At 35.6% G+C, this 14,983-nt stretch overlaps 2 protein-coding genes across 2 annotated transcripts; both read right to left on the bottom strand.

Annotated features, from left to right (window-relative positions):
* Positions 1–2,900: 2,900 nt before the first annotated feature.
* LOC149631010 (uncharacterized) lies at positions 2,901–4,532 on the bottom strand. The gene is made up of 3 exons (XM_089851208.1): positions 4,072–4,532; positions 3,737–3,980; positions 2,901–3,671 (listed from the first exon to the last, which is right to left on the bottom strand). Exons 1-3 carry the CDS (start codon positions 4,083–4,085, stop codon positions 2,901–2,903), a joined length of 1,029 nt encoding a protein of 342 aa, XP_089707334.1. The 5' UTR covers positions 4,086–4,532.
* Positions 4,533–4,820: 288 nt separating this feature from the next.
* LOC149631009 (uncharacterized) lies at positions 4,821–8,651 on the bottom strand. Its single transcript, XM_089851207.1, has one exon. It carries the CDS (start codon positions 8,649–8,651, stop codon positions 4,821–4,823), a length of 3,831 nt encoding a protein of 1,276 aa, XP_089707333.1.
* Between the last annotated feature and the right edge of the window lie 6,332 nt (positions 8,652–14,983).

Below are 14,983 nucleotides of genomic sequence, written 5' to 3'. Positions count from 1 at the left end.
GGCTCTATATAACCTCTGATTTAAGAAGCATTCTCTCATAACCGGTTAGAGATGAATCAAGTACACTACCTATCGGAGAAACAAAACATTTACGTTGGAAGCGGAATTCTTCCCGTCTTCAATGTCAAACGACTCGATACTAAAACCGAAGCGTCTTTCGACAGTTGTATTTGGAATAGTATATGGACTTTTGAAGCGGATATTGACGCTTTCTTTAACGGAATAACGGGACGATTTCTGACTTGGTTAGTTGACGGTACTCAGAGAGTTAAACTGGAATGCTTCGTATGTCAGAGAGGAAAAATAGTTGATATTCGTCAATATATTAGAGGATCAAATAATAGATATAATATTCTATTCTCAACATCGAAAGGATTTTCATTAAATAAAGACAGTTGGTTAAGGTTAAAGAACTTGAAAAATGTTATTGGTAGCGAATTAAAGCGAAAAGAAGAGGCCAGAGAAATAATGAAGAAAATTATCTTGGACAGTTTGACCAATATTTTATTTAATTTCACTGATTCGTGCGAAAATATCAGCTGTCACAACGAAATCGCCCACGATATCACTTGTTTACCCACGGATACTAATTGGAGCGAGAGAGTGGAGAAAAACCTAATTAGAGCTATTCCGTTGCTTAACTACGAAAGAATTCTAGAATCCTTTGTCGAGGAATACGGAGATTACGAAGACGACGTCTCTATTTTATTTAACGATATTCTCGGAAACTTTGTCGGTCTAAAAACTGAACTAATGTACGGTTAAAAAATAGATATCACTCTTATCTCGCGTGTATTGGGTCATGGATTACTCTAAGGCGTCTAAAAATATTCCGAGAGGATTTGAAATCGTTGGAATGCGTTACCTCGGAGAAGAGCAAAATGAATTTAATATCGAAATTACTCGATAAACGGTGCCAAGGGACCAGGAGATATTCGCCAGAGAACAACCACTACCGAAGCTAATGTCCTAAATGATCCAGTGTTTAATGACGTATCTATTTAAAATATATTCTTGGAAATTTTGTCGGTCTAAAAAACAATGTATTGTTAATTTTTAAGTAACCGAATAAAATATAAATTACTCTTATTGTTGCGTTTCCTATACCTACGTTATATATCAATTTTTTTTTTCCTTATTTAGAAAATATTCCAGAAAATTGTATCTCTCCCTCTTATATAATACCCTACAACTACGTTATATTATCAGATATCATTTTCGATCTTGTTTAGAAAAAATGTCTCTCTCAAACGCGTACTACGACCCCGAAAATCCCTCCTCTTTTTCCGGATTGGATAAATTAACGAAAGGAGTTCCTCAGTCTTCGAGGAAAGAAGTTGAGAGTTTTCTATTAAAACAACCCACTTATACTATTCATCGTTATCGTCGATTAAAGTTTCCTCGCAATAAAATTACAGTGACATCTATGGATGAGACTCATCAGGCTGATTTAATAGTTTTAGATAAACTTTCCAGATACAACAAGGGTATGAAATATTTGTTAAGTAATATAGATGTTTTGAGTAAATACGCCTACGTTATACCTATTAAAAACAAGACTTCCGCGGAAGTTATAAGAGCTTTTAAAATAATACATAAAGATGTTGTACCCACGAATATAAATACGGACGCTGGCTCTGAATTTTTAGCTAAACCAGTTCAGCAATATTTTAAAGAGAAAGGTATTCACCACTACGTAGCTTACGGGAATAAAAAAATTGCGATCTGCGAGAGATTTAACAGAACGGTTCAAGAGAAAATACACAAATTCATAACTAGCGCTGATACTCGTAGCTATCTGAGTGCGTTACCAAAAATAGTTAAGGCTTACAATCACTCGATACACCGCTCAACTGGTATCGCGCCAGTCAATATTAATCTACAAAATGAGCATAAGGTGTGGTACCGTCTTTTCGGTACCATTAAACCTGGGACAAAACCAAAGCTAAAAGAAGGTGATTTAGTAAGGTTGAGTAAATTTGAAAAAACCTTTTCAAAGGGATATAAAGGCTACTTTACAAAAGAGATCTTTATTATTGATAAGGTTTTATACCGTAATCCTCCAGTATACGTCGTTAAAGACAAAAATAACGAGATAATTAAAGGAACGTTTTACGAATACGAACTATCTAAAGTGATATGAATACGTTACAAATAAATCAAATATTATCATGCGACCAGAGGACAAAACCCTACTACCTAGGTACTTTTCCTAGAGACATGCTTCCCAGGAAACCTAGAAAGAAGAAATTTTGTTTTGTTCTGAACACGAAGAGAGCCGAGGATCCTGGACTTCATTGGGTAGCCATTTACGTTGAAAACAATGAAGGTAATTTTTTCTGCAGCTACGGGCAGAGCCCGGATACGTATAAAATTAACCTGGCCAAATACGCGTCCAGATGGATCTATAACGATAAATTAATTCAAGATATGTTCTCCCTTTGTTGCGGACCTCATTGTATATTCTTTCTTATTCAAAGATGTCTAGGAAATTCCTTTCATAGAGTTCTGAAAATGTATGAAAATAAAACGGAAATTAACGACGCCTTATCTTTATGGAATATCTGCCTTCACTTGTTAAGACATAGATATGAAAAATGTAACCAATAAAATATTAAAGTTGTAATGTTTAATAATCAGATACACTTGTATTGAATGCGAGAATAAAAATATTTATTATTCGATTATAATTTTTTATATAAATTGTAATTATCATGCTTTTATATATAATCAGATACAAGCTTTTTTATATACTCAAATACATGCTTTTATATAATCAGATACGTGTTTTTCAATATAATGAGTTAGATGCTTTTAATGTAATAATCATTATTAAGGTTATTTTTTTGCCTTTCTATAAGTTACCCATTCGATCTTAGATTCGGGCTTTTGAAGTTCTTTCAAACTAGCTTCGCGATCTTTTTTATTTTGGCTTGTGTAGGGTACGGTTTTGATTTCGTAGATGTAATTTTCGCGAGTCTTTTTTTCGGCGAAGTCTCATCGTTAGGGTTAAGTTTCCGGAACTTTGAACCAGAAGCGCCCTTCGTTGATAAGGCCTGTTGAGACGCCACGGGCTGATTCGGTACCATGGGTGTTAAAACTGGCATACTCGGCGTTTGAGACGTCCCGGACTGTTTCGGTACCACGGGTCCCATGGGTGTTAAAATTGGCATACTGGTCGTTCGAGAGAGAGACGCTGGCGTAGTAAACGATATCGCCGGTGTTTGACCCATTGCTGTACTACTCATTATAGGCTGTGGGGTAGTCAGACTCGAGGAGATATTAAAAGGGATACTTTGGGGAGGGGTAGCGACATTAGTAGGGACAATTTGGGAGGGGGTAGAGATATTAATAGGTATATTCTGGATAGGGGTAGGCCACGATGGAGGAATCCAAGACGAGGATGAAGGACTTAGAGGCTGTATCTTGCTTGACACTCCGGGTGCTGGAAAAGACGAACTCGTTGTAGGTGGCAAGATAGTAACGCTTGGTGGCTCCGCTAAACTCTTTAAAGATAAATATTTCTGAAGAGTTAAAAGGTACTCCTTCAATTTTTCCTCGGCAGAACCAGGTTTTCTCAGTACCTCTTTAATGGCGTTGTCTAAACTGTTAACTTCCTTTTGATTGTCCGTCAGTAAAGCCGCTGGTACTAAAACGCACTTTTTCATTATCTAGTAAAGACCGAAGCTATTGTCGGTATTAACATTGAAAGCAACGCCGGCCAGAATCCTCCTACCTGTTTAATTAACACTTGTCGCCTCTTTTTGTCGCTTAAACCTCTCTTGGATAAATACCTTATAACGTTTTTGTAACGTTGAAGTCTTTTCTTTTTATGTCGATTCAATGGAATACCTCCGTTCTTCAAATTATAACAAATACCGCTTATACAATCCAATTGGGGTCGCGTACACTTTGATATTAAAAGTTTTCTTTGTTTCACACCGCTTTTACGCAAGAGATTTAAAAAGGGTAATTGATTCCTAACCGACACGGGTAAAGGCATGTCTCGAAATGAGGTTAAATAAATTGAGATTTATATTTTATGGATTATTATTTTCTAACGTAGATTACCATCGGTCCTTCATTAGGGAATATATTGGACCTAAGTCTTAAACTATTATCGGTACTTTGTTTTAGATCTATTAAGATATAAGAATACGCTTTTTCGGTACACTCTTCGTACGCTTCTGTTAGGCGTTTGGTGTCTGTAGGAAAAAGCTGACGACTTAAATAGCGAACCTGGTTATTATCCCTAGGATTTTTAAACATAACGATATAAGAACAGTTCAATGATATATTTCTAGAATATTTACCTGGGTTAAAGACATTTTGAGACAGCAGCACGATGCTTAAAGATAAATGATGACTCCCGACACAAAAAAGATTACTTATAAACTCCTGTTTGGTACAGGTGTTAGCTAGATCGTCTAGGATTAAAAGATTATTTATTCTCTTATCAAAAAAATCAGGATCATTAGGAATTAGTCCTTCGTGGAATTCAATAGGTAAAAAGAGTTTCAGTTCATCAAAAATGTCCTGATAAACGCTATAGCAATAGACTATTCTATCAGGAGGTTTGTCCATGATAATGTCTTTATATTTGAGTAAATTTATTACCCACGTTGTTTTTCCCGAGCTGCTTGGACCAGCCAGTAAAATGGTCATCGGTGTTTCTAAGCGGAGGCGATACTCTAACCCGTTCTCCATTTTTAAAACGTTCTCTAATATCGTCTATGAACTCGTAGTTGACTCGATCTTCGTACGGTATCACTCTCACTTTAACAAGGTGGGAAAACGTGACCCGATGTTTAGTGGTCCGTTTACTCATTTGACGTGGCAGACGGGTCTTGATGATTTAAATATCCGTAAGGAAGTGTTGTGTAATCCTCTAAGACTCTACGTTTATTGAAACTATATCCAAAGGTTTTCTTTAGATTGCCTAATAAAAGTGTAGCTGTTTCTTTACGTCTTACAACATTAAATGGAACGGTGACCGACAAAGTTTTAGAGGGACTATATAAAACACTTTTAATCGAATCAAAGTTAATGATTTCTTCATTTCTTCTGTTAAGGGTAATACCTTTCATTTTAATAACAGATTTACCGTCTGTGGTACGGTAAGCGTACGACTTAGGCCCTGTCGAGACAAATTCGAGAATCGTCTCACCCTTTAACTCATCCGTCCAACACCCTAGATTACTAGATAAGGGTGGTAGATATTCCCCTTCCTTTGTTACAACTATACATGAATCAGTGTCACAATAAAGTAACCTCTTACCCATTTTACTTATCGTATTATACAACTCGATACGTCCTAATGAACTAACAAAGGAAGCTATCGTGGGACTTCCTTTGTAGTAGGTAGGAGCGTATTCTTTTTTTAGTTTATAACTGACTAAACAGATTTTATCGTTTACCGGTTTCAGGTCTAACAGTTCTTTCGTTTCATCAGTTATTATCTGAACTAATCCAGCGTAAGAGTCAATGTATACATTTTTTCTCTTATCCGTATTGTAGCCCATTTTTCCCCAAAGCGAATTTAGACATAGTTTACTAATGGCGCGGAGAGTGGGGTTGTCCACTATCTCTTCTTTATTAATAACTATTCCTTCTCGGTCATAAATTGATTTTAAATACGCTTCTTTTTGCTCTTCGCTTTCTATTCCCGAAGGCCAACCTGAACTAGATTGTTTAATTTTAAGGTAACAATCAATGAACGTGTCAAATAAACCGGTATTTTCTTTTCTGTCAAACTTATCTTTGTAATGTTGGACTTCAAAAAACTCTAGAATCTTATATCCATTTTTAACTGCTAGATATACCTCGGGACTTGGCCAACAACCACAGAAGGATCTTTCTTCCGAATTATGTGTACAGACTGATTGTTCAGTTTCAACGCATTTTAAACACAAAGCAAAGAAAAGTTTCTTTTTAGTTTTAATTGGAAGGACAGGCAAAAATAGATTTTCAGGCGCTAATACTCGACAAGAAATAAGACCGAAATAAAAATTAGGTTCAAAGTTGAAGTCTTTCGTAATAATTTCAGGATGACCTTTAGGAAATACGCCCCATTTACATACGTAAGGATAGAGCGAGCAGATATCTAGGTATTGAATAGACTCGCCCGGTTTTGCCTTATAATACAGACATATACACTCGCTTCTTCCCCCGTACAAGGCACTCCTGGATCCAATTGGTTGTTTAAATTTTAAACTGTCACAATAGAGTTTAGCGTCAGGATCATCTCGTAATCTCTCATTGAACTCGCATTCCCAAATATTGAGGTGTTCGGCGTTCGGTAAAATCTTTTTTAGATAATTTTCCCTATCTAGAGTTCTTTCGTAGACATTTCTGTTTAGATCTTTAACTATAGGATTGTACTCGTAATGTTTTGTGTGTTTTACACATCCGTGATACACGCATCCGTTATAGTTTAAAACAATTTCAGGATTTTTACAATATCCGTCTATTAAATAGTTTGACACCCTTTTTTCCCCTTCCAATGACAAGGCAGTTTGAAATTTTACCCCGCGTAATTTTTCTTCCAAGGCTATACACTTTAAGGCTCCGATACTAAAATTTCCACGAAAACCCTTTGCAGGTACGACACCTAGTGTGTATTTTTCAAGATGTTTGTGAAGGAAAATATTAGTTACTGTTCCCGCTATGGTAATACCACCTACGTTAAGCACGTCGACCCCGGAGACATTCCTAAATAACTCTCTAAATTTTTCCATTCCTAATTGTAGGACCTTAACATCTTGAATAGCGTATGTTTCAAGCTCATGTCTCAGATTATAGGGCTTATCCTTTCTCTCCGAATACCATTTCATAAAATCCGCGTGCTCCTTATCTTTAAAATTATCGGGCTCAAATTGATGTATCTCGGGTATAGGGCCTACATAGTCTAACGTTTTTTCATTATGGAACAGATGCGGGAAATAGTCTTTTTTTTCTTCCCCGAGATCGAATGTAGATGAAAATTTTCTTAAGGGGACACTAATAAATCTGTAACTGTCAATGAATTTGATCTTTAGATTTTTTAAGAAGAGTGCCATGATTTTTGAACCGTTGAAGATAGGCTCAGGAACTATATTCCTTCTAAGTATTTCTTTCAATATAAAGAAAAAATCGAACCCTGCCCCGTTATGAGCGCAGCAGATTACATCGGAAAACAACATTCGCGCAACCTTTACTTTCTTATTTCCCTTTTTAATAGAGCTTGTCTCACATTGGAAAAGATAGTCTATAAAATCCTTTATACAATCAAAGCCCCTAAAGACACGAATGGTAAATTCTTTTGAATCAACGGATTCTTGCGCAGCGGAAACCAAGAGTACGGGAGTGTGTTCATTATTTAAAGGGATAGTTTCACAATCGAAGTATAGAAGACGAACAGGAGGATAATCAATATCTAGGGGCATCACCCAACAATGATTTTTTTCATGCGTAATTTTACAATTTTTACACGTTAGATCACACTTATGATTTGGTTTTATTTCGCGAGCGCAATTTCCGCATCGTTTCAAAGAATCACATGTTCCGTTTCCCTTATGGTTATTAAAACATTCGGTTCCCTTTAAATATCTATTACACTCCTCGCATCTTATGAGTTTATACTCGTCTTTTTCGTGATAAGCCTCAGTTGTTTGACAGCGGTAACACATAGCCGTTTCCGAACAAGAATGACTAGATTTTTCTTCCGGACCGTAAAATAGGGTTAAACAGTATTGACAATAAGCCCTAGCCGCGAACATTGAGGTATAAGACCGTACAACATGCATATGATTTCCAACTTTGAGGAGGAAAATTTTTTTTTCCTTGTGAGGACCTATAAATATTTTCTCAAACTTCTCTTCCGCGGAAAAAATTACAATCTGGTAATCTGACAGGGCATTTTGAAACTTTTGAACACCCAATAAATCTACAGGACCCTCCGGGAGTTCGGCTAATGCGTGTAACTCTAAAGCCGCGGTTTTTTGGGAAGGGTGGTCTACATTTCTTAATAATCGGAACCTCCATTGATTAAACTCGTTTAGCTTTCCTATTGATTTTAAGTAAGTTCGATCAGCTAGACTTTTACCCACGGCTAAGGCTCTAGAAACGCATAGAGTATCATTATTTCTAATAGGTATGTAAGCATAACCTTGGTCAATATATTTATCCAGTTCAGCTATAGTTCGATTATGCACCGCTTTTCTACCTGTCATTGGAACATTGCATTTTAAAAGAATAACATCAATTTTTAGAGAACCCTCTAATAAAAGACTACGTTTGGACTGAGCCACCTTTTCGATACTAGAGAGTAATCGATCAGGAGTTAACTCATTTATCGCCATAAATCTTAAATTTACAGGGTTCTCTAACGCGTCGGAGCTTATGGCGAATCTAATTAAGTTATACTCTTCATTATTTTGCGTGATTTGGTTTATAAGAGATGTTAATATTTGGGAAAGTTGATCATGAATTTTGGTTAATTTTAGTTCTTCTAAGTTACGGAATTTAACATTATATTCTGTTGTAATACATTTATATTTTCTAGATTTTCGATTAGATATTTTATCTATCTTGAAATATTGTTCAGGTCTAAATTTTGTGGATAAATCGATGGGATAAAGTTCATCATCTGAGGATGACGAAGTGTCCGACATTTTTTCTTAATGGGAAAGTTCTTCAAATCTATTGATTGTTTTCTCCAAGGCAACTATTATGTTATGGAGATCGTCTGAATCTCTAATTACGAACTGCTTCTCATAGGGTTGTCCTCTGTATTTAAAGATGGCTATTTCTCGATCAGGCGTGGCGGCTATTTGAATGGGTTCTTCTGACATATATACCGTTGCGCCCCAATCTCCCTGAGCGTTGTTCAGAATTGATTTAAGTTCAAATGCGCTCTCGTATTTAATACATATACCGTCCTTAGTAGGGATGGGAAACGGTTTTCGAGGGTTCTTTGATTTCGCGTACCTCCTAATATCGATGTATAAAGTACCCCTGAACGACGATATTTTAACTCCTAATAATCTATCCCGGCCATATTCTATTATATGATCTTTCCAATCTTCCTTTTTATATCCCGACTGAGATAACAAGGTCTCTACTTCTTTGTCACAGGATTGTGTCGTATCCTTTGATTCGGCCTATTGAAATAACTATTTCCTATAAACTAAATATTCTAATCTCATTGAAAAAGTATAAAGCACTCACCATTCTCAGGAATAGAAATTTCTTGCTGCGGGATGTTAGTGCAGTAATTTCGGCACGAATGAATCTCAAACGTTGAGTCTGAGCTTTTATACTATACGGGTTTTATCTTTTCTAGATATAAGTCCAAGAGATCTATTCTTTAATGTAAGGGGTATGAATACCTCTGTCTCATAATACACGGTTTCATATTACTTAACTACGTCAATATATGTATATAGATTGATTAATATTAAATTCGTATCTTTTATTTTTAATACTTCAACGACATCTGCTTCTCTTTACTTTTTATCGAAATTGTTTAATTATAACCTTTAGGTCAAAATTAAATCAGTTATCGGCGTGTGATAATTTATAACTAACTCTTTCCCATCGCGATGAACGTATTTTATTTACGCTATAATATTAAATTTCATCCGTATCTTTTATTTTTTAAGTCTCCAAACACATCTGGTTTTCATTTTATATAAATCGTTCAATAGTAATCTTAGGAATAAACTTAGTTATCGATATTTTATAACTCTCTTTCCTATCGTCGATGACCGTCTTTATTTACGTTATTACATGTGTATAGATTCAATAATATTAAATTTCATTCGTATCATTTATTTTTAAGTCTCCAAACACATCTGGTTTTCATTTTATATAAATCGTTCAATAGTAATCTTAGGAATAAACTTAGTTATCGATATTTTATAACTCTCTTTCCTAGCGTCGATGACCGTCTTTATTTACGTTATTACATGTGTATAGATTCAATAATATTAAATTTCATTCGTATCTTTTATTTTCAAAGTCTTCGAACACATCTGTTTTTCTTTACTTTTTTACCCAACTCTTCACGAGTAATCTTAAGGTTACAGTTAACTATCGAAAATTTTATAACTAACTTATACTATAATCTTTGAACGGTTTCGTGTTACTATCGGACTCCTAGTATACTCATGGGTGAGAAATATGTATAAATACAACGTTAAAGCCTTTGTATTCTATACAACGAAAACTTTCATAAACTCAATAGCTTGCTCTTCTAGTCTCGCAACAAAAAATGTAAGTATTTTTCCAGTATTTTAAAATGGTTAGTAGTAACCCTTATCTTAATGTCTTTTAGTTTCTAAAACATCACTATACATCTCTAAACATCACCTCTATACTCATTCCGTTACAACTCTTCTAAATTTAAATCTATAAAATGTAAGTATTTTTCAAGTATTTTAAAATGGTTAGTAGTAACCCTTATCTTAATGTCTTTAGTTTCTAAAACATCACTATATACCTCTAAATATCACCTCTTTACTCATTCCGTTACAACTCTTCTAAATTTAAAGCTATAAAATGTATGTAATTTCTCCGGTAATTTTAAAATGGTTAGTCAATAGTAACACTTATTTTCTTATAGTTTCTAACGCCTCATCTTTATTTTATTTCATTTTTTAAAACTTAAAATATATATAATGTACGTATTTTCTATTAGATTTAAACCCTCGATTAAGAGATATATTTTTAAAACAGGGAGTCCCTCATTTTCATCGCCACGAGCTTTGCGATCGTTTTTAGTCGAGCAAGGAACCTACGTTGTAGGTTTCTAGTCAAAGAGGTATTAAATCTTAACTAATATTTTAGAATTTTCCCTTACACGTGTGTTTTCATTTTATTAGATTGGGTGTATACGCGATAGCGGTGAGCGTAGCGTTAGGAATTTTCAAATTCCTGACGAGGAGTGTTTCCGTAGAACGGATAACACGGTTATTTATAATAACCTCAGACATTCCGGTTTGGGGCGCGATGGTGAATACGGTCAAGACGAGATCCGAACCGTACTTCAACAATTAACCCGAGGTTGCGATACCGTTTACGTAAAAGGGCCAGATCAAAAAGAATTTTTAAATTTTTTTCTTGGAAACCTCCGCGTTGTGGATATAGGAAGGTTGGGTGCCCCTTCAATTCGTATTATGCCTGGAGGGGAAGATGTCTATGACCCCCATTTACGATTCCCGCATAACGGAGATAGATGCGCTCTGGTAAGAGCTAGAAAAATTGAGGTCTTTTTCAACGCTCAGGAAATGGCACCTCAGAGCCGCTCCGGTTCGGTTGATTGGGGTTTAGCCGACGAAGCTCCGGTTTCGCCGGCACCCAATCGTAATTTAATTCCGGCCGGCGCTGAATCTCCTTATTCGTGGGAGAGTAATTGGGGTGACGATAGCGACATAGACATCCCCATTTTACGTAACGTTGTCAACACTGAATACCGGCCCCGTATCGAAACCCCTCCTCCCCCATACCCTGGTACTCCTTCCCCTCCTCCAAACATCCTTCCTTCCGTTGATCCGCTTGAGCGAATTCAACAACCACCCCAGGCTGTTGTCATTCAGGAAGGACCTCCGATTCCTGGCGCCGATCATCGCGAGATCACGTTAAACCTATCTGACGGTAAATAGAAAACTTTTATTAATAGTAAACTAATGAATCATTTATTAATTGTAAACTAATCTTTTGCAGTACCGCGCGACACCCCGATCCAAATCATCGTGTCGGGTGGTAAGTATATATTAGTATTTGAAAAGGTTTAAAGTAGGGTATAATAATACTCTATTTATTCGTTACAGAGGGGCCTTTGCTTTTAAAGATTACTTTTTAAATTTATTCATATTTATATATTTTGTGTATTTTCATTTTATATCTTACTTTTATGTATTTTTCAATTATATCTTATTTTCTGTATTTTTCATTTATTTATTATTTATGTATATAAATTCGTACAATTAAACTAAATTTTTACAGTTAAAGATTACGTTGTCAGTCAATACCTTTAAAACTATTCGCGACATCTTGTTTAGTCACTTTTCTGATAGTAATATCTTTCTAGCGCAATGACCGAGTAACGGATAACATGTAGACGTACATAAAATTGTCTCGATTGAAATTCGAGACGTTAACAGATGTCTAACATACATCGCATAAGCTAACACCCTCTTATCAAAGTCTGGCCATTACGTCACGACTAAAGAAGTTCCCGCCCTTAACCAATTAACAAAGACCTAATCAATTGGCGACCCCCACTCTCGACCAATAAACGAACTCAGAGAAACCCCCCCGGATAAAAAACCGGTGTTCCCCCATTTTAAACTCACGCGAGTATACACGCGCGAGTCTAGCGCGCTAGAAGGCTGGCGACCCAATTAAATGACCTAATTAACTCTCCATATTTTAGGTGGTTCACTACTTTGGTGGACATTTTGAACAATACCTGTAACGTCCATGTTAACTTGTTAAGAATAAAAGTAATACCAACCGAAAGGTACCATTGAATTTACTTTACTAGAGTAGGCATACTTCTACTCATTTAATACACTTCTGCCAGGTGAAAGTTCAATAACGATGTTAGAGGGAAACTATTGAAATTGTCTCATATTTCTAAACAAGTTGATAAGGCTGAATTTGTTTTAGTCTACATTTTCGAATATTTTCTTGTTTTAGGGGCCAATGTTTGGGGGGCCATATCTTCGTTGCAAATTCTTGTACACCCCATGTTCTTTGACACTTTCCACTCAGTTTGACCCAAAGAACACGCCCCTTGATTTATGGCAGACTTATCAGAAACACCCTGTATGTAATGAAAAATGCATAACAGAACCAATTTACATTGTAGACGAGACTTCAAGTTTAGACTCTAAATTAAGGGAAGACAAAGAAACTTCCTTGGACTCTCCAACAAAATACATCGAACGTATTCAAACTACACAAACTGCTACTTCTGTAGAATCAAAACAAGAAACCGAAATTATTAACTATGGTATATTACGTAGAGATTTCCATGGTAAGCTGAAGAACGTAGAAATAAATGAAATTCTGCATTCTTGTTTGGAGGAAAAATTTAATGGAAATGTATTGGAAACGTCAATCCCGGAAAATATAAAACCCAAAGGTAGTGAAATTTTCGTGTTTCACGTTCCAAAGGAAAAGGCCACTAAGGTCATTAATTCTGATAGAATTTATTGGAGGGTATACCCCAAAAAGAACAATAATCAACTAATTTCTAGGTGTTTCTATACTTAAGGCCGGATAATACTACAAAATACGACTCTAGATTCAGCAAAGTTGTTTACCAACTGAAGGAAAACCGAAATGAGACTCTGGTGCCTGTTATAGTACAGTACATTGGAGATGAAACATTGGTCCAACGTCATAAGAGTAATACTAGTGTTCTACAAAAACCATGTAAACAAATTGAAAAACCTTTTGTGCACACGGAAAAGGAGAATAATGTTGAAAAACGAGAAGAGTGTCATAATCAATTTAACGAAATATCACTTCAGAAAAAATTTCTTCCATCAACTTCTCAAAGGCGTAATAAAGGAAATTACAATTTTTAAAGGTGAAATTGTGGTTATTTTCGCTCATGCAGAGAGCGAAAATCTTGCTAAGTCATATGCGATTTGGGTGATGTAAGTATTTTTGGAATATGCATGGCAAATTACTATCTGCAGACTCATCCAGAATTTCCAGTTTTATTTATTCTACATGAGAAAAAAATGTGACATGGACACTTTAAAACATTTTTGTTAATTTTGTTGTTCCTTCTCTGGTGTTAAATAAGTGTAAAAAAGAAACCGTTTTATATGATAGAGAAGGATTATTTGATAACATGAACCACAGTTGCAAAAATTTAATTCAAAGTTTAAAAATAAATGATGTTCTGGATTTAAATTCTAAATTCAAGTCGGACTTAAGGTAGCTTCGCAAAGAAGCTGAAAGCTGAGGGTCAAAGCTGAAACTGAAAGCTGAGTACAAAAATCAGTTTGAGCAACACATTTCGCATTGTGGCTGAAACTGGTTTCTCAAGCTGAAACCCAAAGCTGACGCTGAAAACAGGTTGATTTTAAGTTTCAGCCAAGATCAAATGAATTTGATCTTTCAGCCTCAGCCGCGCATCACGTGCTCTTTAGTAGCCAATGAGAGGAACGACAAGAGGCGAAAATACACAGGGGAAGTAAAGCAGACGCGCTCTTCAATATCTATTGTGTTGATTAGTGTAGTCGTGAATCGTGATAATATTAAAATGTCTACCGCAAAAGATATAATTAAAAATAATAGCAAGGAAAATAAAATAAAAGTCGCAGAAAGGAGAGAGAAGGTAATTAATGCCGTACAAGGAAATGAAGTAATTTGGAATAAATGTCTTTTGGCACACAAAGACAATCTTGCTGTGGATGCTGCTTGGGACAATGTTTGCCAAATAACAGGTTTATCTAGTAGGTAGTCGTTTTGTAAAGTCTACAAATGTCAATCAAAATATTGAACATTTTAATATTATTGTTAAGAAACTCTGGCCAAAAAAGATTGGAAATATTTGCGAGACCAATTTAGAAATAAATTGACCCTGGTTAAAGTTAAAACATCTGGATCAGGCTACGATCCGGAAAAAGATTTTGAGAAAGTAAAGTGGACACATTTTAAGCAAATGCTTTTCTTGAAAAATGTCATTTCAAAAAGAGAGTAAGTCAACGCATTTATGTTAAATGTGAAACGATAGTAAATCTGTCCTACTAAACAGAACCTCATCTAACATCGAGGAAAATCTCGAAGAGAATGTGGATGATGGTGATAAGCAAGCGTATAACGTGAGTTTAATAAATAATCTGAAGACTACGTAATTAAAAACAATTGCATTTCAGATACTATCAAGCCTTGCACGAGGAGATGAGCCAGTTGAAAATGATGATGAGGAGACTTTTGGTAATGGAGATGCGGCTGTTCTTGTCAATGGTGAGGCTGGGGG

The sequence above is a fragment of the Phalangium opilio genome, unplaced genomic scaffold (assembly GCF_054372755.1).
Source record: "Phalangium opilio isolate 3A_F unplaced genomic scaffold, DU_Popi_V2 ptg000101l_1, whole genome shotgun sequence".
Taxonomy (NCBI): domain Eukaryota; kingdom Metazoa; phylum Arthropoda; class Arachnida; order Opiliones; family Phalangiidae; genus Phalangium; species Phalangium opilio.
The sequence above is the reverse complement of the archived record's forward strand: the minus strand, read 5'-3'. Positions and strand labels throughout refer to the sequence as shown.

Excerpts from the sequence above, each read along its gene's own strand:
- LOC149631010 (XM_089851208.1), bottom strand. Across the intron at positions 3,672-3,736 it reads GACAAGTGTTAATTAAACAG|ATAATGAAAAAGTGCGTTTT; the intron begins GTAGGAGGATTC and ends GGTCTTTACTAG.
- LOC149631009 (XM_089851207.1), bottom strand. The coding sequence starts at position 8,651 with ATGTCGGACACTTCGTCATCCTCAGATGATGAACTTTATCCCATCGAT.